Raw genomic sequence first — 24662 nt, forward strand, 5'->3', positions numbered from 1 at the left:
TTTTACAGAGGTGCAGCTGAGGCTTTCAGGCAATACTTGAGAGGGTTTAAAACATCACCTTTTCCTCAGAAAGACGTGAGACCTCTGTTTCTTATCGTTTACGCTGGACTCATGAGCCTTTGCAGGTAAGATTTCATGATTTACCTACTCAGATGGAGGAAGTAATGAAACACTCCCTGGGGAGAGGAAACCTGACTGAGGAATGGTTTAATGTATTTTATCCAATAAGCATTAATGGGTTTTATGCAGATCAGATTTATTTACTGTGGGGGAAAAAAATCTTTGTAAATTTAAAGTGCTTAATATTGCTAAAGACTTTTTCTCTTTGGATTAGTGGCTGCTCGCTGGACATATTTCAATTCCCATCCTTTGCTGAACAGCTGCCCTTGCTGGCCACTGCCCAGTCTGCAAAGCCACAGGAGGATTTTCCACAGATCTGTCCCTTAGGGCAAGTGGCCCCAAAGGACCCCTTTTGCTTCCCAGGCAGATTTAGGGAGGAAAGAGCCCTTCAACTTTGATGTCAGTCCAATCAGAGCAAATCCTTTACAAACACTGGGATGCTGCAGTGAATCATAGAATCACACAAAAGTTTGGTTTGGAAGCAACTTACAAACTGATCTTGTTCCAGCCCCCTGCCATGGGCAGGGACATCTTCCACTATCCCAGGTTGCTCCAAGCCCTGTCCAGCCTGGCCTTGAACACTTCCAGGGATGGGGCAGCCACAGCTTCTCTGGGCAACCTGTGCCAGGGCCTCACCACCCTCACAGGGGAAGAATTTCTTCCTAGTATCAAATCTAAATCTCTCACCTTTTAGTTTAAAACCATTCTTCTTTGTCCTAACATTATCTACCCACATAAGAAGTTGCTCCCTTTCGTTTTTGTATGCCCGATTTAGGTACTGTCAGGGTCTCTAAGATCTCCCTGAAGCTCCTCTTCTCCAAACTGAACACCCCCGAACTTTGTCGGCCTAAGATCTCCTGCTGTCATCTGGTTTGGCATAAAAGCAACAAGAAACCTCTTGTCAAGGGAGACCCCTGCCAGTGCTGGAAGTGGCTGGGAGTAGGTCGACACCAGGAGACACTGAAGGGACCCGGGGGGCGGCACGGGTGACATTCCCGTGGCGACATTCCCGCGGCGTGGGCAGCGCTGGGCTGACCCCAGGAGAGCCCCCGGGCAGGGGGATCACGAAGGGGCTGGGGTCGGTGGGACACCCGGAGCGTGGCAGTGCGACCACCCGCTCTGAGTCCCGGCCGGGGGGAGGATGGAGGGAAAAAGTCCGGATGGAGAAGAAATTGAAGATGAAACGCTGGTCTGGGAAGGGGGATACAGAACATCCCTGTGTGCTTCCCACCCCCCGGGAAGCACGGACGGAGCGAAGTGTGGGAAGACGGAGGGATGGAAGGGCGGGTGAGCGGACGAAGGGACAGACGGATGGATGGGTAGATGGATGCCCTTCGCGGGAGGTGGCCCCTCTCCCCTCCTCTCCTCCCCTCCTCCCTCCCCTCCCCTCCCGCCGGCCCGGCCCGGCCCGGGCTGCTCCGCTCCCCCCGCGGGGCCGCTCCCGCCCCCGCCCCGTTCCTCCGCCGCATTTAACGGGGCTCGCTGCCTCCGTCCCGGCCCGTCCCATCCCGTCCCGTCCCGCCGGTCCCGTCCCGTCCCGCCGCCCGGCCATGTCGCGCCCGCTGCCGCTGCTGCTGCTGGCGCTCGGGCTGGCCGCCGCCGCCAAGTCCCCGTACCAGCAGGTCCTGCAGCACAGCCGGCTCCGCGGCCGGCAGCACGGGTAAGCGCTGCCCCGCGGGGACCGGGAGGCAGGGGGCGGGTAGGGGAACCTCTTTCAAAGCCTTTTTTCCCCCTCCGCGTTCCCGAGTCCCGCCGGGATGCTCCCGGCGCGGTGCCGCCCGTCCCGCGCAGCCCCGCGGGCTCTTTGTGCGGGCGCGGAGGCGGCGCCGAGCCGGGGCCGGGCGGCCACCGACGGGAGCTCTCTCGGTAACCACTGCTTCGTTTCTTTCCCTTTCATCCCCTGGCAACTTGTCTCTTTCGATAACTTTTCTGCCTTTCCATCACGAAACTTAGTATTGCAGATGTCAGTTCAGACCCTTCAATGCTTCAATACCCCTGTCAAGGGAAAAGGGGATAAGAATCCCAAGATTTTGAGCCATTGAAGATTTTGTGTAAAGAATTCTCATACTCATAAATTTATAGGGGAAAAAAGTCCTACCATGTCCCTGTGGAGTCAGCATCAACTTACTCTTTGACTGGAAACCCCAGTTAGTCTTGGAAGTTTTCTTGGCAAAAATAATCACTTATTTACTCATAAACCTTCCAAGATAAGGCCTATGGAAAAATGAATGTAGACCTCTCTTGCTTGATACACAGCCTGTTATAGAGTACTTTGAGTCTTCATTAATGGGCAAAAAACTAACCCAATAGTTGCTCCCATTGTTTTTAAAATGTAGTAAAAATTAGGAATGGTGAAAGGATGACAGACCTTTCAGCTGGCTTCCATCTCTCAGGATGGTGACAGTGATTGAGTTGAAGCTTCTGTTTAAGTGTGTTGCTGGAAGCAGGGTCATAAAATGCTTTAAATAAATAAAAAAAAACAAACTCCCAAGATTTAAATATTGCAATTTGACACATTCTCTGGCAGGGATCCAGGTCAGAATTTATGACAAGGGATGTTCTGTTTGTGTGTCTGATCAGGGTCACAATCCAAGAGGCAAATTCTGAGCTGATATCTATTTGTAATAAGTCAATAATGCCAGAATTGCAATGATTTATGTAGAAATACAGTGAATGTTGTTCACCATATCTGTGTGATGTGAAACTAACTAAATAGTTCTGCTGATAGCCCTGAGATTGAAGTTTGCTCAGGCTGAATAAGTTAGAGCAGTCCTGGTGTAAAGCACTCATCTCTGCAGAGAGACGTTTGTTACATTTCTCCCTGCACAATTAGCAGAGGCTCTGGATGAGATTTGACTGCAGCCCACTCCGGTGCCTGAGATCCTTGGAACACACAAGGAACTGGAATGCCAGAACTTCCATCTGAGTTGAGATAAACCCAGTGTAACTGACCACAGCTCTTTGCTCACTGCTCCCATTCTGATGGAAAGAGTGATTTATACCAAGCTAACTTTTGAACATACACGGAATTTTGAGCAGTGATTAACGATGTGCCAAAGAGATACAGCAACACAAAACCAGCCAAAAACATCCTGGATGCTGGGCATGTTGTGTTGATTGCAGGAGCCAGCTCTACAGGGATGTGCAACCAGGACTGCCACCCTTTGCTGTGAGCATCCCCCACACCATCAATGCCCCTATTGAGCCAAGGGTGAGCTGGGAGGCAGAGCTTGGCTCTACAGCAAAATTTGTACGTCTTAATTAACTTTTTAAAAAATGAACCAGCTCAAGTCAGTGAGAGGAGCTGAAAAGTGCATAAGGAACATTAACATTTGAAGATGAAAATATAGGAGTGCCCTTCCCAAACCCACCCAGCTTTATGGGCGCAACATGATGCTGGGGAGTGCCATGGCCACAGCCAGTGCAGGTATCTGGGGCTGTACATTCAGTCCTGCTTTTCTCAGCCTCTTCCCAAGGGCAGCCCCTGTCCCAGCAGCTCCCAGCTGCTGCTGCCAAGCAAAAGGCTTTGGCTGGAGGGGAACAATAGGCAGTTTTATCCTGGAGTCAGCGCGGCTGGCTGGGAACGGCATGGCAGAGGTGATGAACTCCAACGAGGAGAGGGAAGAGTGTTGACAAATTCATTTTAAGCCAGACTGGGCAAGAAACCAGAACATGCAATGCAGGGAGCCGCTACTACAGCGTGCCTGCGGGGATCATTGATAACACAGGCCTGAGCAGGGATTTTTCCACACTCAGGAAAAACTGGAAAGAAGTTTTTCCCCATAAGTCAGGGAGGGAGGAGCAGCCCCACGGAGCTGCAGTCCCAGGCAGGGAGGAGGGAGCAAGGCAGTTCAATACTGTCCAGGAGGCACAAGGGTTTTCTTGGCAGGCTGCTCCTGGGGATGCGGGGGAAGTGATCAAACAAGTCCTTCAGTAGCCAGGCTTGTCAAGATGAATATTAGAGGGATTGTCCACTGCCGTCAGCCAGATGCTAAAATTGAGGCAAGGTTTGGAATTTCCATGTAATTGGAACCGCATTTTGGCACAGCGGGGCCGGGTGGCCAAGGTGGGCTGAGTCAGAGAGCACAGACGTCTCTCTAAGTGATGATTTGGCTTGGAAGTTGCTGAGTCTGGGCCAGTTTGCACCAGCTGAAAGTTTGGTTTGGTGATTTCTAACTTTTTTGTCAGTAGGTTCTTGCTTCTTGTTCCCTGCCTTACATACAGACACTTCCTTTCATGAAGAAACAAACCACCATTACTGGATGTGGCAGTAATGAGGGAAACGATGAGCTGAGTGTCCCCAGGTCCCACAGGTCCTCTCTTTCCCCTCGGGGCAGGACGAAGGTGCCCGGGACACGCAGGGTGGGATGCTGCCTCCGCAGGGCCCTGCAGCAGCCGCACCAACAAAGGCTCATTGAAGGCACGCCAGGCTCCCGCGGAGGCTGGCACTGGAGCCAGCCAGCGTATAGGAGACCCTCAGGTTAATTCATGCTAATGATGGCAGGCTGGCCCGCTCTGGGATGCCGCTGAAAAGCAAGCTCGGCCGCAGGAGGACTTGGTGGCTGGGCTGCAGACTCTGCTTTTGTTCATTCCGGGGGGCGAGCGGGCAGCGCCTCGGTCAGACGCAGCGGGACACAGGCTGCTGCCTGTTCTCCTGAGCACATCAACAAGACCTTCACAGGAGCATCTCCGGGCCCCATTTGGAGTTTTGTTTGTGCAAATGAAAAATCTGCCTTGGACAGCACACAGCACTTCTGACAGGCTGAAGTGATGATTTATGTGTTTTGCTTAATTATTTGTTTTCCCTTCAAGTATTGGCAGCCAATACTGTGCATGCTTTTGGTGATGCTGCTGCAACTGGGACGTGGTGGTGTTGTTGGGAATCCGCCCTCAGCTGGACTAAGCATCCTCAGCTTGCTGGAGCCTTTGCTGCACCTCTGGTCAAGCCCAGAGGTAGCTGATGACCTTGCAACCCAGATCCATAAATCATTTCTTTTGTGCTGACCATGTTTTGCCTACACATGTGGCCAGGGCTGCTGGCCACAAACCACAGAGAGGGTGAGCCAGGCAGAGCAGGGAAATGCTGTGCTGGCCAAACCAGCAGCAAGGAAACTCCCAGCTCCAGCTTGACCACATCTCTGCTCATGGTGATACCACTTCTTAGAAAGCTGCAGGGCTGCAGTCAGCTCTCAGCAGGGTTACTCACACATGGAACACCAACCACCAGGTTTTTTGGCTGAGCAAGAGCTCTTGGGCTGAAAGAACCCCTCTTGATCTATGTTGTCATATCTAATGTTGAAATAGAGAAGGACAGTGCCACTGCTCCTTTTCCCCTCATTCAGCTCAGCATTCATGTCCAGAAATTGCTGAGTCTATCATACAGCCAGAGTTGTGGGTTTGGTGCAAGTCTGTAGGCTGATAAATATCTGTCTTATCTTCTTAATGTCCTAGACAACAGAATAATAGTTTCTTTTGCAAGGATTTATATTATTGCATAACTTTCTCAGGTTTTAGCTGAGTTTTGAATTTTAAGTAGCTGTTCACCATGGAAATTCTGACCGAAGTATTTTTACTTGACTTTTTACTTTATATTTCGGTGAGAGGTGGAACATGGAAAAAAGTCAAGAATTTGCACTCAGTGAAGAAAGAGATGCTTTGGCAGAGTCAAGAGGGATCTCTTTCCTCCATGATAGTCATTGTAGGCCTAAATTGAACAAGTTGACTTGCCAGCTCTCAAGGTTTCCTCCCTTGCCATCCCAGCAGGGCTCTTCAGGCACTGTCAGGTGGGGTCTGGCTCTGTGTTGGGGGTCAGCTCTGGAAGGAGGGAGGCTTACAGGACCCCCTTGTGCTCTGTCGTTCCTGCAGCCCCAACGTGTGCGCGGTGCAGAAGTTGATTGGCACCAACAGGAAATATTTCACCAACTGCAAGCAGTGGTACCAGAGGAAGATCTGCGGGAAGTCCACGTAAGTCCCCAAGTGCCAGACAGGGTGTCTCCAAAGACCCCGTGGTGGAGGTGGGTGCTGGGTGGCAGAAGCAGATGTGAGATGTCAGAGCCCATGGTGTGTGTCTGTGTTAAGAACTGTTTTAGCTTTTTACCCTCTAAGAAATACTCGTTTTTCTAAAACACTTTGATGTTAGGAATGAAAAGTGCCATGACCCTGATGGAATAAACCCTGATGGTTTATTCTAATTGCATTTCTATATATACTTATATAGCTCTCTGTGCTGTAATGAAGTGTGTGCCAGATGTTTTCTAGTACGGTCTGTCTCCATGATAGGCTCAATGCTGCCTGGATTTAAGAAATAAAAAAGGGGAAAGAAAAGGCAGCCCAGAGCTGATGGATATTGGAGAGAATGTAAAATTCATCTCCATCTGTTTGCTTTGGAAGGGAAAACAAATAAAAGGAAAGAGGTGTCAGCTTTAGCCAACACTCTCTGACTCCACCAGGAAAGTTAATCGGACTTGCAGGCCAATTCCACGTCTAAAATTGCAAACAATAATATTCAAGTAGCTGTTGCATGAAGAATCTGTGTGAGCAGCCTCGGGACATTCTTTTGAAAGATGCAGTCAGCAGATAATTAAGGCTATGCATGCTTGACTATCTGCCAGGCTGGAGAGCAGGAGCAGAGATTCTTTTTCCTTGCTGTAGTCCAGACTGGGCTTTTGGACACCCTTGCTGGCCCACAGCATGGACCATCACAATATCCAGGGTCAGTGCAAAGATTCCCTGAGCAGTCAGAGATGTGGGCCAGGTCTCATCCTGGATCTCCAGGGTCAAGAATGGAGAGAAAAAAATTATCTCGTTTGTTTCCCTTATGGCTCAGTGTAAATTGTAATTAGATCTATAGCAGCACGCTGTTCTTCACTGCACATTTCGGTTGCCATCATTGGTTTAGCTGTGACACCTGGCTGCCAGGATTCATGTGTTGGTGTTGGTGTGAAGAAAACCAGGAATCATGGCTGTGCATAGCTTTTGGCCTTTCATTGTACTTCACATGAATTTGCCCTAAGGAGGAAAATTCTGTGCTTCAGGAGGATGTATTGCTGGCTGTACCATGTAGTGTGCGTGTACCATTGTTTTCCTTATGTCCAGTTGTCTTTACAGAAAAAAAGGAGAGGCAATATTGTAAAAACAATCAATCAGACCCCCTCCCCTTAATTCTACAAACAAAATTTTGGGAAGGCTTAACTTGGGTGATTAGAGTTCAGGCTGTCTTCTTGGCTGAATAATGGCGCTTCTTGACATAAAGTGGACAAGTTTATGGCAGGGCAATATGGTCTTATGATTGCCTTTTCTGATAACAGAGTAGCTTAGTATGTCTCCAAAGAAAACACGACTCAGCTGTGGATGTGGGAGAGTTTTGCTGCTGTGGTCACTGAAACGCAAAGCAGTCCAGCCATGCATTTCTTTAGCTCTGAAGCAAGTGAGAAACTAACCTTATGTAAACCAAGTGTGCAGCTGTATTTGGCACAGACAACTCATCCACTTATCCCGAGGAGGAGGTGGAATAACTGGCATCTGGCAGTATTTCATTATTTCATTTGAGGAGATGGGTTGATCTCTTCTGCCTCATTTTCTCTGCTTTTACCCAAGTGTTTCACCCAGTGATGCATCACTGAGAGAAAAGCACACAGACCATTAACCTGCCTGTTAACCTATGAGGTAATCTTTCCATTATCCACAGAATTCACTCACTATTCTTTGCTTTACATCATCTCCTCAATGGGTGTTATTGTCTTTTCTCCTCCCAGTCATTCCTGAGCCTGAGCCCTGCTTCCCCTTTAGCAGTGCTGGTGCAGAACAAAAGACACGTGCCTTGACTCAGATTTTCCGGGGGACCCTGGGACATCTCTGATTACAAATGTTTGCTCGTGATGGCTCCCACAGGACATGGTGTGCCTGGCATATGGAAGTAATCAGGAGTCATTTGGGCTATAAAGGACATGATGCATTATGCTGTAGCAGTCAAATTCTTACAGCAGTGTCAGGAGTCTGATGCTGCTCCATGCTCGGGTGTCAGAGCCCAGGAGATCAGGTGAGCACAGCCGATGGTGCTCAGCAAGAACCTCCAAAGCGGCCCCTCCTGTTGGACTGAGCTGATCCATGAGAGCTTTTGAGAATATCCTTAAATCCGAGAAAAAATCGGGATTTGGCACGTTTATCACAACTGGGTGGATCCAGCCTTTGCTTGGGATCTGTAATCAGCAGTCTAAAGCTGTGTGCCTGGTCCTCTCACATGCAGGGGGATCCCCACCATCAGCCCTGGGGGATATGGTGGAGGTGCATAAGTATGGTCATTTTCTCCTCCTCATGAAAGGTTTTTCCCACCTGAGAACAGCAGTCCCGGGCAGGAGACATTTGACCCATCTCATCTGCTCCACATTTGACCTGGCTGTTTTCCTCTCTATTTGCTTAAAGGGTCAGTGGTGCCACAAGCTGTATGTGTGTTGCAGGTGAAAATGCCTGGCTCTTGGATAGCTTTGAGTGCTTTGGTTTCTTTCCTTTTCCTGCTCTGAGCACTGTTTCAAACAGGTAGTGAGGAGGGAGGTCAGCGAGGGAGCAGGAACTGCCGAGGAGCAAAGCTGAGCTCCTGCAGAGCTGGCTCAGAGCAGAGAAATTCATCCCTCAGCAAGGAAGGCAGAAAAGTTGCTGCAAGCCTGGAGCATAACTTCACTCCTTGTGGAATGATCGCATCCTGCATGGGGAGGCTTAGAGTGACTGGAGCAGCAAGGACAGCCAGCCTGAAAAACACAGATGTGCTTGGTCTGTAGTCTTGGCTCCGAGCGCCTCTGTTGGGTGGCTGCTCCAGGCTGGGAGGGCTCAGCCCCTGGGGAGCAGCAGGTGCCAGGCTGAGCTCCTCCGTGGCTGTTGGCACAAACAAAGAGGTCACACCTCGGCGGGGTGACTCTGGGGGCTTTGTAGATTTGATGCTTGGGAGGCATCTCCTGGCCCACAGCGGTGGAGTTACTCCACTGGGGCTGTTCGTGCACAATGGAAATTTTAACTCATGCAGCACAAGAAGATTCCTACCTCTTTATCTGCTTTTTTTTTATTTTTAATTTGTTTTTCTCTGCTGAAGTATTGGCTCACACAGTTACAGAGAAATTAGGTAGAGGATTTATGTAGAGTTTTTATCATTGCTGATGAAGTGAGATAAGACAGTTGGCAAGAAGTCTGACACTGCTTTGATTTCAAGGAGCGCTGAGACAAAAGTGTTTTGGTAATTAGGTAACTTTCCACTGTTGGTTATTCCAAAGTCAAAGAAATAGTTTATTCATAGTATATTTCCATCATTTTGCCTGTGTATTTTATATTTTTCTCCTTTCCTTGTGCCCTGGACTCATTCTTCCAGAACTGGGATTGCAATGGGACACATCCTCACATACTGTTTTGACTTGAGAATGAAAAGACAACTCATAAATTTTGGGTTTGATTATTTTTTGAGGAATAACCCATTAATAGATTCTTTTTTTCCCCCTTTTTAAATTAACTTTCCTTTTTTTCATGTGTGATGTACTCTCCTCAGTTTAGAAAAAAATTACTGGCACTTATTTTACTAAAACAAAACATATGGGCTTTATTACAGGAAATTATTACAAATGGATCTTTTTTCACTAATATATGCCTAAGCTTATATTTATTACCTTGAAAAATGCACTTAAAATTTAATTTCAGCTCCTAAGAATGCAACAGCAGTGGAACAATGACTAATAAAAGCCTAAAGGAGCTTGCTTCTGCAAGCAGACACAGATAGACATTAAAGAAATAGTGTTTCAAAACCAGACACTAAAAAAACCATAGATTTGACTTGAAATTACTCAATGAGGAGGTCAGGAAATTGTGGCTGAGGCGTTACAGAGTGGCTGACAAATGCTCTTTGTGTGAGGGCAGTGCTGAACTAACCCACATCTCTGGCATCCGCTGCGTCCCGGTGGATGGGCTGTGGCCACTGAGCAGACAGCAGGAGTAGGGATGGACTGGGCAGTTCCAAAGGCTTTTGTGCAGAGCCCACAGTGTGGAGCAGTGGCTGGTGGGTGTTAAAGGGCAGTACTCCTCCCTGGGCAGCAGGCTGTGCCTCCAGCACAGGAGCAGGAGGTGCCAAGAGCAGCCTCCCTCCCCCATGGATGTGTAGGGCAAAGCACCACTGAGATGCAGAGCATCCTTCAGATCATCCTCTGCTGCTCCTCTCTGAGGGCTGGAGGTGCTGCAGGACCCTTGGGGACATGCCCTAGGGCCACCCCTGAGCAACCCCTTGAATGGTGCCTTTGGGTGGGCGGGATGGTCTTTGTTTCCACCTGGTCCACCAGCCATGGGAGCCAAAGGCCTGAAGCTGAAGCTGTGTTTTATAACGCTCATCTCTGGCTCTCTGTAGGTGCCAACCCTCGGCTGAGCACCTCTGTGTTCACCTGGCCCTCTGCAGCAGTTTGGCAGTGCTCAGAATGGTGATGTGCCAGGCACGTACCAGGTGATGCTGAAGGCCACCTTCAGCGGGAGAGCGAGACAGGGGACTTCAGGGAGTCCCTGCCCAAGTGGAGCTGGCCCTGTTTCTGCCTTGGTGCTTCCTGCCATGAGCTTCCCTTCCTGCTGGAGATGCTCACACACACAGTGAAAAGCAGGAGGTGCAGTCATGGAATCACAGAATGGTTTGGCTGGGAAGGGACTTGAAGCACCATCCAGTTCCACCCCCCTGCCATGGGCAGGGACACCTTCCACTTAACCAGGGATCTGCATCCCTTCCCAGTGCCCGCCCCTCCTGGCAGGCACCTGGGGGAAGTGCAGGGGCAGCTCTGAAGCAGTGTGCCACAGGCTGTGTGCATCCACGTCCTGCCCCTTTGGAGCAGCTCATTAATCTCCAACTGATCTATCAGTAAGGCTTTTAAAGCCTTCATCAGCACTTTGGAATGATTTCTCCTTAATCAGCTCTTCATCTTTGATTACAGGTCCGAACCAAGGGAACTGTCTAGACTGGATTTAGTTTCTAGGGTGAAAAAAAGAAAAATTGGAGGTAGGGGAGGGAAGTGGTGGGGGAAGAAAGTGTATGTTTCCAATGAACACGAGACAGGGGGGCTGGGAAAGCGGAGCAGCAGGGTGTTAAGATCTCCAGTAGTCAAAGGAAGGGATTGCTTTAGGCAAACTCTTTCCCACATGGAATATATAATGTCTAGACAATCAGTCTGGGTTTGCTTTGTAATTCTCTTAGGAAACCGTGACACAGAATTTATTTGCTTCTGTCACAGAAAAGCAGGTATTTGTTTCACTTTCTGGCTCTTAATTGCGCTGAAGAATTCCCTATTAAACCCCAGGCATTTCCACTGTTTGTTAACAGTTTTTAAATGATGACAAATATCTGAAGCTGGAGGATTTTCCTCTCTCTTTGAGTGAGTGTGCTTACCCTCGGCAATACAGCACCCTACTTGTCTCAAATACAACTAGGACCACAGAGGAAATGCTTGTCCTTGGGAGGAGCACCTATTCCCTGGCTCTCTCAGCCCATCAATCAGGTGGCCTTGTTACTTTCACACCAAGCACAGAGCAATAGGTGAAATAATCCCCTGGGAAAAATAAACAGGCAACTTCTGGGTTGATTTTTTTTCTCCTTCCTTTTTTTTCTTTTTTTCTTCTCCCTCTTAATATCAAGCCATGTTCCCTCAAATGGCCACCTTTGAGAATCAGATGATTGTTTCCCATTAGGCTGCAGATGATGGATGCAGTTTTCAGGCAGCTCTTGCTTATGTAGAGTCTGCAAATCGGCAGGACAGCCCGGGGTGGTGCCTCTGACCCCTTTGGTTTTACCAGGGGAGAGTGCTGCTCCGAGGGTGCTCACATGGACACAGCTGTGCTGTGCTCCTGCCCGGGCTGCCTGGGGATGCACATCCCACCACTGGTGAAGTTTCTCCTTGCAGGGCTTTTCCCAGGTCCTTGTGCCAATGCACAAACCTGAGAACAGGGTTCTCCTTGGCTCTCCTTTCCCTCCAGGTCTGTCTTGTGGGTTTTGCTGGAGGTAAGCAAATCATTTCTGGTGGTGGACAAAAACAAGGTGGAACGAGGGGGAAATGCCTCGTTGGTGTGGTCCAACAGCCGTGGTGGAGTTGTGGGTGTTGCCTGAACAGTGATGAGGTGGGACAGCAGCAGTCAGCCGGGGAGATCCCCAAATCCCATGGGAAACATGCCCGGATGAACCAGCACTGGCAGTCTTGTTGGGACTGTGGAACCGCTTTCCATCCACTGTTCATATAAAGTCTCCTGGAAAGTGTGGTTTTGAAAAGAAATTGTGTCTGCTTTTGTTCTGTGGAGAAATTGGCAACATGCAGCCCTGAAGGAGATAAAAGTGTGGTTAGTCTTTTGTTGAATCTGTATTTCTAATGGAGAGTCTGCTTGGAAACACCCCCAAATATTGATGGACCCAGAACTGTAGAAAATAGAGAAAAAGCTGTGAGACACTGTTGGTTAATCTGCCGTATCCATCTCTTATTCCAGAGTAATCAGTTACGAGTGCTGTCCTGGATATGAAAAAGTTCCTGGAGAGAAAGGCTGCCCAGCTGGTAAAAATATGTTTGACATTTCTTAGACTTCTTAAAATTATACAGCTGCCTAGTAAAGGGAAATGTTAGAAAATTGCTCAAAGTGGATTTCATTTTTGCAATTTATGCACAATATTGCCATGAACAAGTCAAAATGGACTCGGTGGAGCAGCAGCCAAAGGTCAGATCAGCTCCAAAGCATGCTAAATGTTCCAGACAGCTTAGAACCATGGATGTAATTGGACTTAGACAAGCATGGGAAGGCCATAAGGAACTTCTTATTCCAGCAAGTAATATATCTTATATTGGAAATTCAATGCAGAGGAATGATAGAGTAATAGACAGCTCCGCCAATCTCTGCTCATTTTTATTTTCATAGATCCATAGAATGGTTTGGATTGGTAGGAACCTTAAAGATCATCTATTTCCAACTCCACGCCATGGGCAGGGACACCTTCCACTAGACCAGGCTACTGCAAGCCCTGTCCAACCTGGCCTTGAATATTTTTGCAAGCATGGAGTTAGCAAAGTTTTATTTAGGAGAAAATACAGTTGATATTGGGGGGGAATGAGCTGGGTTTATTGAATTTTCTGGTTTTGCTTTCAAAACACTTCCTTCCACAGAAGTCTGATGCCTCCAAGTTAACCACATGGGCTGGTGCATGTGGTCAGTGGACACTGAGACCAGCAGTGTCCAACACCAAATTCCAAAAGCCTGAATACAAGCAGGATTGGGTGAAAGCAATCAATATCTTTGCTTGCCTAAATCACTTCTGTATAAATCCAGAATAAGTCCATTCAAACTTGGAAGAATGCAGTAGATCCTGGATTACACTGCTGTAACTGAGAATGAAGCTGTTAGGCTGTGATTATTTATTATCTAATTATTGAACACACACCAATCTCCTGATGTGCTTCATTTCCCCAGGCGTTCTCACCAGCTATGCTTTAATTCAGCCAGATGGAGGAATGATGTTTATGGGAACTTAACCTTCTCTTCTTTCAGCTCTGCCACTTTCCAACATCTATGAAACCCTGGGAGTGGTTGGGTCTTCCACCACACAGCTCTACTCTGACCGCTCCAACCTAAGGCCAGAAATCGAAGGACCTGGAAGTTTTACAATTTTTGCTCCCAGTAATGAGGCCTGGGCAGCCTTGTCTGCTGTAAGATAATTCCTCTGCTTTCTCCTCTTCCTCTGATTTTCCCTGGTGGAGATCCAGTTCTGCAGGAGTCTGGCAGGATAGACATAGTGCTGATAGAGCAAGGACTGTGGATTTCCAGGATGGTTATCACTGTATTGGTCCATCAGCTCCAGAGCTTTGCTTCTGAAGGATCCCATCCCCAGAGAGATGTGGATGTAGAAATCCCCTCATTCAGCTTTCCCTGCCTGTTAGCATTAGAGATTGAATTGAGACCTGCAGCAAGAAGGCTCCCATCCCTTACCAGTTTTTTTGTTGACCCTCACATCGCCATTCTGGTTGTTCTTAATTTGTAAAAATAGCCACTCTCAGCTGGAGACTCAGTAATTCCCACATGCGTGTGTCCCATGCTCATTAGATACACATTTCCTTCTCACACTCATTTTGATTTTCTCTTTCCATGTCTTGAAGTGGTCACTGCTGTCCTGCTGGTGCCCCCATCCCAGTCGAGCATCCTTTTGAACAAGAACAATTAGTAGGGCAGGGAGGGGGGATATTTCTGGGTCTCCCCACTGCCAAGCCTCTGCCCCAAATGCCCCAGCAGAGCCCCTTGGGCAGGGATGCTGCTATTGGGAAAGGTCTTTTAGTGTATTTGTCAGTGGCCCTTTTGTCTTCCTGCTCATTTCAATGCAATGATCCCACTCTGGAGCTGCAATCATCCCTTTGTGTGCCAAGGACGGGGTGTCAGAGCTTTTGGCTGATTTTTAAGGTAAAAGAGAAAGATTTGAGAAAATTGAGCTCTTAATTTATGCAAATGGGATAAAGCTGAATGAATCACTTAATATTCATGCCCACACCCCCACCTTGGGAGCACCCTGGGTGCAGCCAGACCTCCTGGTACTCTCTAACAGATGCCTAATTGCACTCAGTACTGAAAAATTGATTTTTCTGATTTTCAGGAAACTCTGGATTCCTTAGTGAGTAACGTTAACATTGAGCTGCTCAATGCCCTCCGCTACCACATGGTGGACAAAAGGGTCCTCACAGATGATCTGAAACACGGCACCACACTGAACTCCATGTACCAGAACCTGCCCATCCAGATCCACCACTATCCCAACGGGGTAAGGCATGCACAGAGTCACAGTGCCTCAGGCTGGAAGGGACCACAGTGGGTCACCTGGTCCAACCTCCCTGCTCAAGCAGGGTCATTCCAGAGGACATGGAACAGGACTGTGTCCACATGGTTCTGGATATTTCCAGTGAGGGAGACCCCTCACCTCCTCAGGGCAACTTGTTCCACTGCGTGGTCACCCACGGTAAAGAAGTTCTTCCTCATATTAAACCTACCCACAGCAGGTTTGCTTTTCAGCTGCCTTGCAGTTCCTGCACTGTCCTGGGACCTCCATGACTCTGTAATGCTTGGGTTGACAGCTCTTGATTTAAGATACATGTTACGAAGGAGTTTGATAAGAATATTTTTAAGAAGATGATTTCCTCAATGCTGTTGGAGGGCAGTTGCCCACACTTCCGTATAACTCTGCTTGCCTAAGTATTGATTCTGGCTTATTTTCTTAGTCTTGATAGACAAAACCACTGATGATTTTCAAAGCTCTTTAAACATGAAATATTTCAAACATTCTTGATTCTCACTTTTGGTGTGTCTTTTAAGGAAATCAAATTTGAGCTCTTGCTAATTCAATAAAGTGCGTGCTGCATTTGAAATAGGAATAGAAATGCAGCAGAGGCTGCTTTATCTTCTGGTTTTAGTGCACGTAACACCCCATGGGTCTTTCCCCCTGCAGATTGTGACTGTGAACTGTGCCAGGCTGTTGAAAGCTGACCACCACGCCACCAATGGAGTGGTTCATGTCATTGACAAAGTCATTGCCACCACCACCAACACCATCCAGCAGGTCATTGAGACTGAGGACAGCCTGGAAACCCTTCGGGTGAGTCCACACAGGACTGCTCCAGGTCTCCTTAAAGATGCTCAGGCATCCCACTCCCGGTGAATTGTCCTGAAGAGCTTTGCCTGTGTCTTGGGCTGTGACCCTGGAGCTGCTGATGAAATCTTTGTACCAATGTAGCTCCTTTTGATTTAGGAAGAGAAGTGTTTGTTTTCAGTGCAAGTAGGGTTTTATGACAATAATTGTCACCCTTCTATGGCTGCTCAGAAAAGAGAGAGACTGAGTCTGTCTCCTCTCTCATGTAGGGGAGCCTTAGCCTTAGGAGACATTAACTGTTCCAATTTGATGTGTCCTCATTTATTTGCCTTGATATTTGCCAAATTAAGGAAAATGCACAGGGGATTTGCAGTTAGCCAGCTGTGGGTTCTGATCTGAATTATTCACTGAAAGTACTGTGAGCCTTTCCAGGCATATCTAGGTATTTGAACTAGCTCTCAGTCTTGCCAAAAAAAAAAAGGGCTCTTGTGCTCAAATTTCTGGAACAGCAGAGAACCATGGGGCTGGGTCAAATTTATAAATGGACCGAAGTGCTGAATGAAGCTATTCAGGATTTTTTGTAAGTCCTGTGAAATTATAAAAGCCTTAATAAGTCTGGCCCTTAGTGTGTCCTTGGACAAAGTTTCTGACCTTTGTATTCTCACTGAATGTGCTTTTCCCTGTCTCCTCATTTCTTTGAAGACTGCTGTGGCTGCATCTGACCTCAGCAGCTTGCTGGAAAGCGAAGGGCAGTACACGCTCCTGGCTCCGACCAACGAAGCCTTTGAGAAGATCCCACGAGAAACACTGAACAGGATCCTGGGGGACCCAGAAGCCCTGAGGGGTAAGTGCTTGTTTACTGAGGCCTTTGAGAGACTGAAGAGCATTTTTCAGTTCTAAATTTTTTCTCAAGCACAAGTCAACAGCTCCTCGATGCACTCTGACAGCAGCTGCAGTAAACAGATGTGACAGAGTCCATCTCTTCTAACTGGGCAGCCCAGCTCCCTTCGGTTGTAGCTGTGTAGACATGGCAGGAGTGGCATCCAGATATGGATGAGGGAGCTGAAGCAGTCCCTTTTCTGCGTTTTCTTTTAGCACTTTATGCAGCAGTGATTTCTATTGATCCAGCAAGATGCAAGATAAGTAATACCTAATCAATGTAACTTCCCCTGACAAGTGAGTGAAGTACCCACATGAAGCCTTTTGATGTTGGCAGAAGTGTACAAAAAGTAACTCTTTTTAGGCATTTTATTTGACAGGCTGTGGAACTAAAATCAGCTCAATTTAAAATGACTGCATTTTATGGGGTTCACCTGGCCAGTGGACAGGATCCCTGAAAGCTGCAATACTTTCACAGCTGGTTTCTGCAGCTCACTAAGACACTCTCCTCTCTCACAGACCTGCTGAACCATCACATCCTGAAGTCAGCCATGTGTGCTGAGGCCATCATTGCTGGCCTGACCATGGAGACTCTGGAAGGAACCACCCTGGACGTGGGCTGCAGTGGGGAGGAGCTGACCCTCAACGGGAAGCCCATCATTGCCAACAAGGATGTCCTGGCAACCAATGGTGTTGTGCATTTTGTTAATGAGCTGCTGATCCCAGACTCAGGTACTGGTGCCTCTCTGGTGTTGCCTTTCTTTTGTCTATTTGGCCAAGGAAATCCTGGATTTGGAGGGCACAGTGATGAGTGGATAACCTTTAATGCAAGGTTACTATGTGTTGCTTTTCTTTTCAGCTAAGACCGTGTTTGAGTTGGCACAAGAATCTGAAGTTTCCAAGTCTACAGACCTTTTCAGACAAGCTGGTCTCAGTTCTCATCTAACTGGCAGTGAGCGAGTGACCCTCCTTGCTCCAGTGAATAATGTGTTCAAAGGTAAATCAGAGATTAAATCCCCTTCTTCCATCAGTTTGGGCCACAGGTCTACTTCAAACAGGCTTCAACCCAGTTTCAGTGCACAAGTATACAAATCCTCTCTCGAATGCCTCGAGGCAGTGGCATCTAGGTTTACATTTTAAAACCAATGTGGGTAATGTCCTGTATTTGAATGGTTTTTAACGTCTCAATAGCCATTTTAAGTGAATCACTGGTTTTTTTCCATACTTTGTGCTGCAGATGGACTCCCTGTTATTGACAGCAACATGAGAAACTTGCTTCTGAACCACATTGTTAAAGACCAGCTCTCCTCTAAATATCTGTATCATGGACAGAAGCTGCAAACTCTGGGGGACAAGGAGCTGAGAGTTTTTGTGTACCGCAATGTGAGTCCTTCCTGTGTGCTGTGCTCCCTGGGGCTGGGTGAGCTCAGTGTTCCAGAGTTACAGATACTGTGTGAAAAGTGGAAATGAGCATTATGGAAAGTACCAACATCTCTCTTCTGAAGAACATATTCTAATGAAATCTTCTTTTCTGCCATTATGTTTGCAGAACCTTTGCATTGAAAATGCCTGCATTGCTGCCCATGACAAGAGGGGAAGGTTTGGGACCCTCTTTAGCGTGGACAAAATGTTGACTCCCCCGACTGGCTCAGTGATGGATGTTCTCAAGGCAGACCATCGCTTCAGGTGACCTTTCTGCTCTTCCCAAGTACCAGTTAGAGCAGAAGAGCTGCCAAAGCAGTTTCTATGTATTATGGGCCGTAGTCATGACAATGTATATGGGTTCTTTTAGCATAGAAAGATCATCCAAAACCATGATCTCTCTAAATTACAGGGAGTGAAAGTTCAAATAACCCTCAGTCAACTGTGAGCCAAGAGTAAGTGGTTCCCTTAATACCATAAGAATCTGGCTCTGAAGCCATCTCTACCCATCGGATCCACTGTAGCCAGACCTCTCTGACTCCCCATACCATCTGTTCCCCATGGAGTCAGCAGCACTCCCAGGTTGCTTTGCCATTTCTCAGATGTTCTGGTTGGACCTCTCAGGCTCATTTTCTCCCTAATCACCATTTTGGTTATTTGATTTGCTGGACCCCAGCAGGATTTCACAATTGTAACTTCCCAGCTCTCTCTTGAGCCCAGCACACAGCTGGCCAGTGGAGTGGTTTGCAGTGAAGCATTTGATGCATGTTTGCCTTGCAGCACGTTGGTGGCTGCAATCCAGTCTGCAGGTCTGACGGAGATCCTGAACAGGCCGGGAACCTTCACGGTGTTCGCCCCGACAAACGAAGCTTTCCAAGCCATGCCCCAGGGGGAGTTCAGCAAACTGCATGGTGAGCATCTCCAGGACACTGAGGTGGTGAGCTGCTGGGTGTGACTGCTGTGATGCTGGGAGGAATGGCCAGGTTTCTCTGCTCTGTCTCATTCTTTGGCTCTGTCTGTTGGAAGCATGAGCTTCCTACCCAGCGGGGTTGTATGAGCAGAAAGCTGAGGATGCACAGAGTGGCACTGAAATTTCCCAAGTGGGGTTTATACTGCCTGTGTTCTTGGAAGATATGTTTGTAGTGTGTGTCATAAACTCACTGTGACTTTTAATTTGGCTGTGCTGGTGGTATAAGCAAGATACCTCCGAGATATTTCTAAAAGAACCAGTGAGGCCTCTGCCTTTTTCAAGGATGAGAGAAGTGAGAATGTGACTCTTGACCACACAGGATCAGGGTGTTTGCAGTAAGCTTTGCAAAGAGAAGACATGATCCACATGCAGCCTCAAGTTACACCGTATAAAATTTAAGTAATAAAAGGTTGGGGCTGTTTCTCCTTCTCCATGTACATGGACAAAGCAGGAGGTCCAGTCTAATCCTGGGAAGCCAACAATGTCCCATTCTAGCTCAGATGAAGACCAGTATCCTGAAGAGCAAAGGCAGGCAGGCTGGGTGTGGAAAAAAGCATGGGAATGTTTAATAACTCCCTTCTGGATAAGCAGCATGATCTTTTATTTTGTTCATGCTGAAAATTGGTTGGAAACAATGTCAGGTATTTGAATGTAATGTCTTCATGTCATTAAAACCCTGCCAAACATTGACATCATAATTTGGGAAGCATCTGCCCATGGTAGCTGGTTATCCTTTTAAGTGCAGGGATGAGGAACCAGTAATATCAGTCCAGTCTCACGCTTAATGTATAAATATTTCAGAAATGTTTTGCAGCCATTTGTAAATGGCTGCAGGAATGAAGATTCCCAGATGCAGACACTTCAGATGTTCTCTTCTCACACAAATGTTTAGCTTATGCCTCTGATGAAGAAGCGGATTGTGCTGGTGAGGATGTGCAGAGTGAACTGTGGCTACCCCAGGAAAACCATAGTGGAAAAAATCTTGCATACAGCCTTTGAAAGCATAAAAAGAAAAAGTCCCCCTTGCTGAGGGAGCTGCTCTGTGGATGGAGGCCACCTCTGCACTAGCTGTCTGCAGGGCTTGCCAGTGACCCTGTCCGTCTGTGGGGCTTTGTCAGTGGCCCTGTGTCCTCTGAAGGAGATGAAGAAGTGCTACTGGCCCGTGCTGTGCATATCACCACCTCTTCTGGAAAACAGATGGTGCAGGGAAAGCACCTTCCTAAAATCTGTTTCAAAGCAGAGCTGTATGGGTAGAGACTCTCTGGGCTGGTATCAGGGCATCAGTCCATGAGACAGTGTCACTTCTCCTGCACTTTTCCCCTTCCTACCCAGCTGTGAGGATTGTTGCCAAGTGACACTGGCCTTGGTGACATTTGAAAATACCAGAATGCCCTGTCTGCTTCCTTATTTCACATGGGTCTTTCCCCACCCCATCCCAGACTTCTTGGGAAGTGAAAGCAGCAAGAGAAGCCGGTTCATTCTGAAAAGCAGGTTCTCACTTGGCACAGTGAGAGAGTGAGGGATGAAAACCCAAGAAAGAGAGAATTCATGTAGGCTTGGTAGGTGCCAAGGTGGGACATTGGGGGAGTGTCCTTCTGGACTTGGGAACCTGACCTATCCAGGGAGGAATGGCCTCAATACCCTAGCCAGGTCCTTCTGCCTGGTTTTTGGTTTGGGTTTGTTTTTCCAGTTTTACCTTGTTTCTTTGCACTTTCAGGAAATTACGGTGTTTTCAGGAAATTACGGTGTTTTCCAAGTAATTCCATTCCAGCACGTACAATATGGGAAGCAAGTGCTAATGCTGGTTTGCAGATGAAAGGTTTTCTTCCCCCCAGGTAATGCCAAGGAGCTTGCCAACATCCTCAAGTTCCACGTGGCTGACGAGATCCTGGTGAGCGGTGCGGTCAACGCCCTGGTGAGGCTGAAATCCATGCAGGGAGACAAACTGGAAGTCAGCATGGTGAGTCACCTCAGATGGGCTGCTGTGGGCAGCAGGGCTGTCCATGTCATGGACCAAAGCACGTCTGTGCTCATTTGGATGGTGTGGCAACATCTCCTGAACGTGTGCACAGTCCCACCAGCGTTTTCTGGGCTGTACTGGAGGGACTTTCGCCATGTGTTCAGTTCAACAAGCTGGAAGAATGAAATGTGGTTTGCTTCAGCTTTCTCCCCGGACGACCAGTTGTAAATGATTTCCAGGGGCTGCTATAAATTTAACCCTGAGTCATGGGGGGAAAAACATAAATAAATGAAATGAATAGCTTGTTCAGCTAACATATCTTTTTGTGTAATGAAAACAATCTCTGCATGGGCTCCCTTAGCACAGCAGAGTTTATTTAGATATATAATTTCCTTTCACAAACTCTGCACTGCATTAAGGGAATGTAGGATCCTCTGTTGAGGAAAAAAAAAAAAATCATTCCAGAAAATAAGCAATCATGGCCCACTCTATGCATAAGAAAACACAGGACAGAAATGGAAAGGTCTGTGTTTCCAGCTGCATTGAATTGGCCAATGTGCATGCTGGACCCTTCTCATGTCCAGTCCTGCTCTGCCCTCTCCTGATCCCATCTCCACAGCCATCCCCCTGGCAGGGTGCTGGTGGAAATGCTCTGCTGCCATGGGACAGCATTCCCAGCCAGCTGCACTGAGGAAGTCCAAAGCCTGCCAGCCATCCCAGGACAAACTGCTCAGGCTATAATTTGTCTTTATATTCTTCTTCATTGGCAGGAGGAATGAAAATGCCTTCAGCCATCCAGTAAATGAATGAATGCAAAGTCGGGGGTTTTTTTAGTAACATTGGAAATTACAGAAGATTCTCATCTTCTACATTTTTTTTCTTTTACTGAACAGAAAAACAGTGTAATACATATCAACAAGGAACCTGTTGCTGAAAGTGATATCATGGCCACAAATGGTGTCATTTATGCTGTGAATTCTGTCTTACAGCCACAAGGTAGGTCCATGGTGAGAAATGTCCAGAGGAACCTTGTTAGAGCAAAACTGCTTTGGGAAGGACTGGGGACACGGGGCAATTGCTTCAGTTTGGTGAGGAGAGATTAGTCTGTTGTGGGATTTTCAGCAGAAAATAGTGGAAGGAAGCAGCCTGCATGCTCTGACAAGTATTTCAATGCTCTCCACGTCTCACCCTTAGCTTCAAGGCCACAAGAAAGGGGTGACGAGCCTGCAGATCCAGCATTAGAAATCTTCAAACAGGCATCTGCATTATCCAAGGTAAAAGGGGAAAATCTCTCACCGTAAAACTGCCAAAATCACATTTTGGTAATAATGATTGGAAGATCATGTCACATTCATGTGCTGACTTCCAAGGAAAGTGAGTGTATGTGGCATGATTCATCCTCTCTTCTTGCATGATTTAATAATATAAGAAATAATAATACATTTTGCAACACAAAGCTTCAGTTTGCAGCACACTGTGAATGTAACCTTGGCATGGTACTATTATATATCAGCTTCCAATAATGAAGAGTCACTCATCCCTAGTTTTTGGACACTAAGGATAAATACATTGACATACAAACTGTTCTTGTGGCTGTTGGAGATTTGTTGCATTGATGCAAACCCTTTGCTTTCTTTCCATGCAGGTTTCTCAGAGGAATCCTCGACTAGGTAAAACAACTTCTCCAGATCATTCCTAATTCCCGTGGTGCCCCCTCCCCCATCCCTTAGAGAGAGGTTTCTCCTGTTCTCTTGCTCTAAGCAAGACGTTGCAGGACTGGGATGAGAGGGGCAGGGGGATGGTTTGTGCCTGCCCCACCCACCCTGCTCCTCTCCTTGGCAGCACCCGTCTACTCCCGGATACTGGCGAGGATGAAGGAGAACTCAGGGGGACTCTGAGCCCACCGTGAGCAGCCACAAGTCAGTGCCTCCATCCCATCCACTCCAGCTGACAGCTGAAGAGAAGGACAGAACCGTTTTTAAAAAACCAAATACCACCCTTAAATTTATTTTTGTTTGTAACGAAATGGATAGGCAAAATGGAAAGCCATATATATGTATATATTTTAAGACCGTTTTTATTTGGTTTTGACTTTAAAGTTCCCAGACCAAGGAAATGTTTTGAGGTTTTTTTGTTTGTTTTGTTTCTTTTTTGTTTTGTTTCTTTCTTTAATAAAATTATTCACCAACCTTCAATTTTAAACAAACCCTGTTTTGGGCTTGATAAGTACATCCAAGGGCCTTCTATTTTTTTAAACAAGCATGTCCTTCCTTCTTCCCTTGGATTTTAAAGGTCTTCCATGAAATTCTGAATTCCAGGCTTTTAACAAAATTCTCTCTATTGACATTGAGAAAATTGCATAGTTATAAGCTGTGGTTTGAAGTATCCTCTTTTTTTTTTTAACTGGGGTCTTTTTTAATGCCTATGGGTTATAACTGTGCTGCATTTTGTTCATGAGATTTGAAATGAGAGTTCTCCCTGGCTGAAGCCTTCCAGTAAATGATTCATTTTTAATAATGGTTGGTTTTTTTAATAAAAATTAAAAATAAAATCAAAAATATAAATATGAAAACTGATGACGGTGCTTAGTTGGGTTTTTGTTTGGTTTGGATTGCCTGATGGCACCAGGTGGTCAAACCTGAGCACTGGGAAGGAGGGGAATCAGATTTGGTTGGATCAACGTCACTGTCACTCCCCAAGGAGCACAGGGCAGCCGTGCACATCCTTCCTGCTGGATGCTCAGCCACCTTTGCTGGCAGCTGGAGCTCAGTGCACACTCCGTGCTGCCAACAGCATTTACTCACCATCACGGCTTTGGATTCACTCCCTGGTAGTTATTACCTTGGTGAAACCCTAGAGTATGAGGCAGAAAAGGGAAAGAGGGTGTCAAGTGCAGAGCACAAAAGACTCAGATTGTTTTGGTTGCTCTGGCAGAGAAGTGCCCTGGTGGTTCTTCTATGAAAAGCCCAAACTGAAATCCCACATGCTCGGAGTCGTCTGCATAACTCAAATGTGTAAAAAATATCCAGCTCTTCTTTTATCTCTTCTTTTATTTCTCTTCTCCACTGTCCCCCACCCCCTCTCATTTTTCTTTGTTGTTTTTCTGGCATTCTACAGTCCTGGTATGTAAGGAGAGGAGGTGAAGGGGAACACTTTCAGCCTAATCCCAGCAGCCCAAGGCAGAATAGTTTTATCAGGGGATTGGATTCTGGGGGAGGCTCAGCTTCTTGATGTTAAACTAATTACTTACTATTCCTTCCAAAGCCTGAGAGAGAGGGAAAGCCACATCAAATCTGCTTTGGTTTTTGGTTTTTTGGGGGTTTTTTTTTCTTCTTCCTTGATGCTTCATAATTAAGAGATCTAAAGTCTTCACAATTTGGAAGGGTGGAAAGTAGGTCTGCTCATCTAGGTGAGTGCCCTTTGCTTAAACCTTCTTGGCATCTGGTATGGTGACTAATTAATTGTTTCATTGTAAAATGAAGCCACCTGAATAGACAGGAGTAGGGGAAACTGCCTGGATGAGCTTAATAACCATGAGCAGTCCCATCTGCTAAGACAATAGTTTTCATTTCCTGGGAATACAGCCCTGGCTTTTCATTCCATGGTTCCTGAGCAGGTATTAGGGTGTGTGGTGATGGGGTGATGGTCTCCTTTGTGCCTTTTGTGTGGCCTGGCTTTGCTAGGCTTGCTTTCGGGGGCTC

The 24662-nt window shown here is 47.1% G+C and overlaps 1 protein-coding gene across 1 annotated transcript; it reads left to right on the top strand.

Annotated features, from left to right (window-relative positions):
- Positions 1-1610: 1610 nt before the first annotated feature.
- Positions 1611-23537, top strand: TGFBI (transforming growth factor beta induced). Its single transcript, XM_066197179.1, has 17 exons — positions 1611-1780; positions 5986-6084; positions 12601-12665; positions 13651-13808; positions 14744-14908; positions 15590-15736; positions 16433-16574; positions 17129-17341; positions 17469-17606; positions 17847-17992; positions 18159-18295; positions 18812-18942; positions 20837-20961; positions 21855-21957; positions 22156-22235; positions 22607-22631; positions 22804-23537. Exons 1-17 carry the CDS (start codon positions 1671-1673, stop codon positions 22857-22859), a joined length of 2040 nt encoding a protein of 679 aa, XP_066053276.1. The 5' UTR covers positions 1611-1670; the 3' UTR covers positions 22860-23537.
- Positions 23538-24662: the final 1125 nt, after the last annotated feature.

This window comes from Chamaea fasciata, unplaced genomic scaffold, assembly GCF_029207755.1.
Source record: "Chamaea fasciata isolate MVZ Bird 193981 ecotype frontalis unplaced genomic scaffold, bChaFas1.0.hap1 SCAF_15, whole genome shotgun sequence".
Classification (NCBI taxonomy): domain Eukaryota; kingdom Metazoa; phylum Chordata; class Aves; order Passeriformes; family Sylviidae; genus Chamaea; species Chamaea fasciata.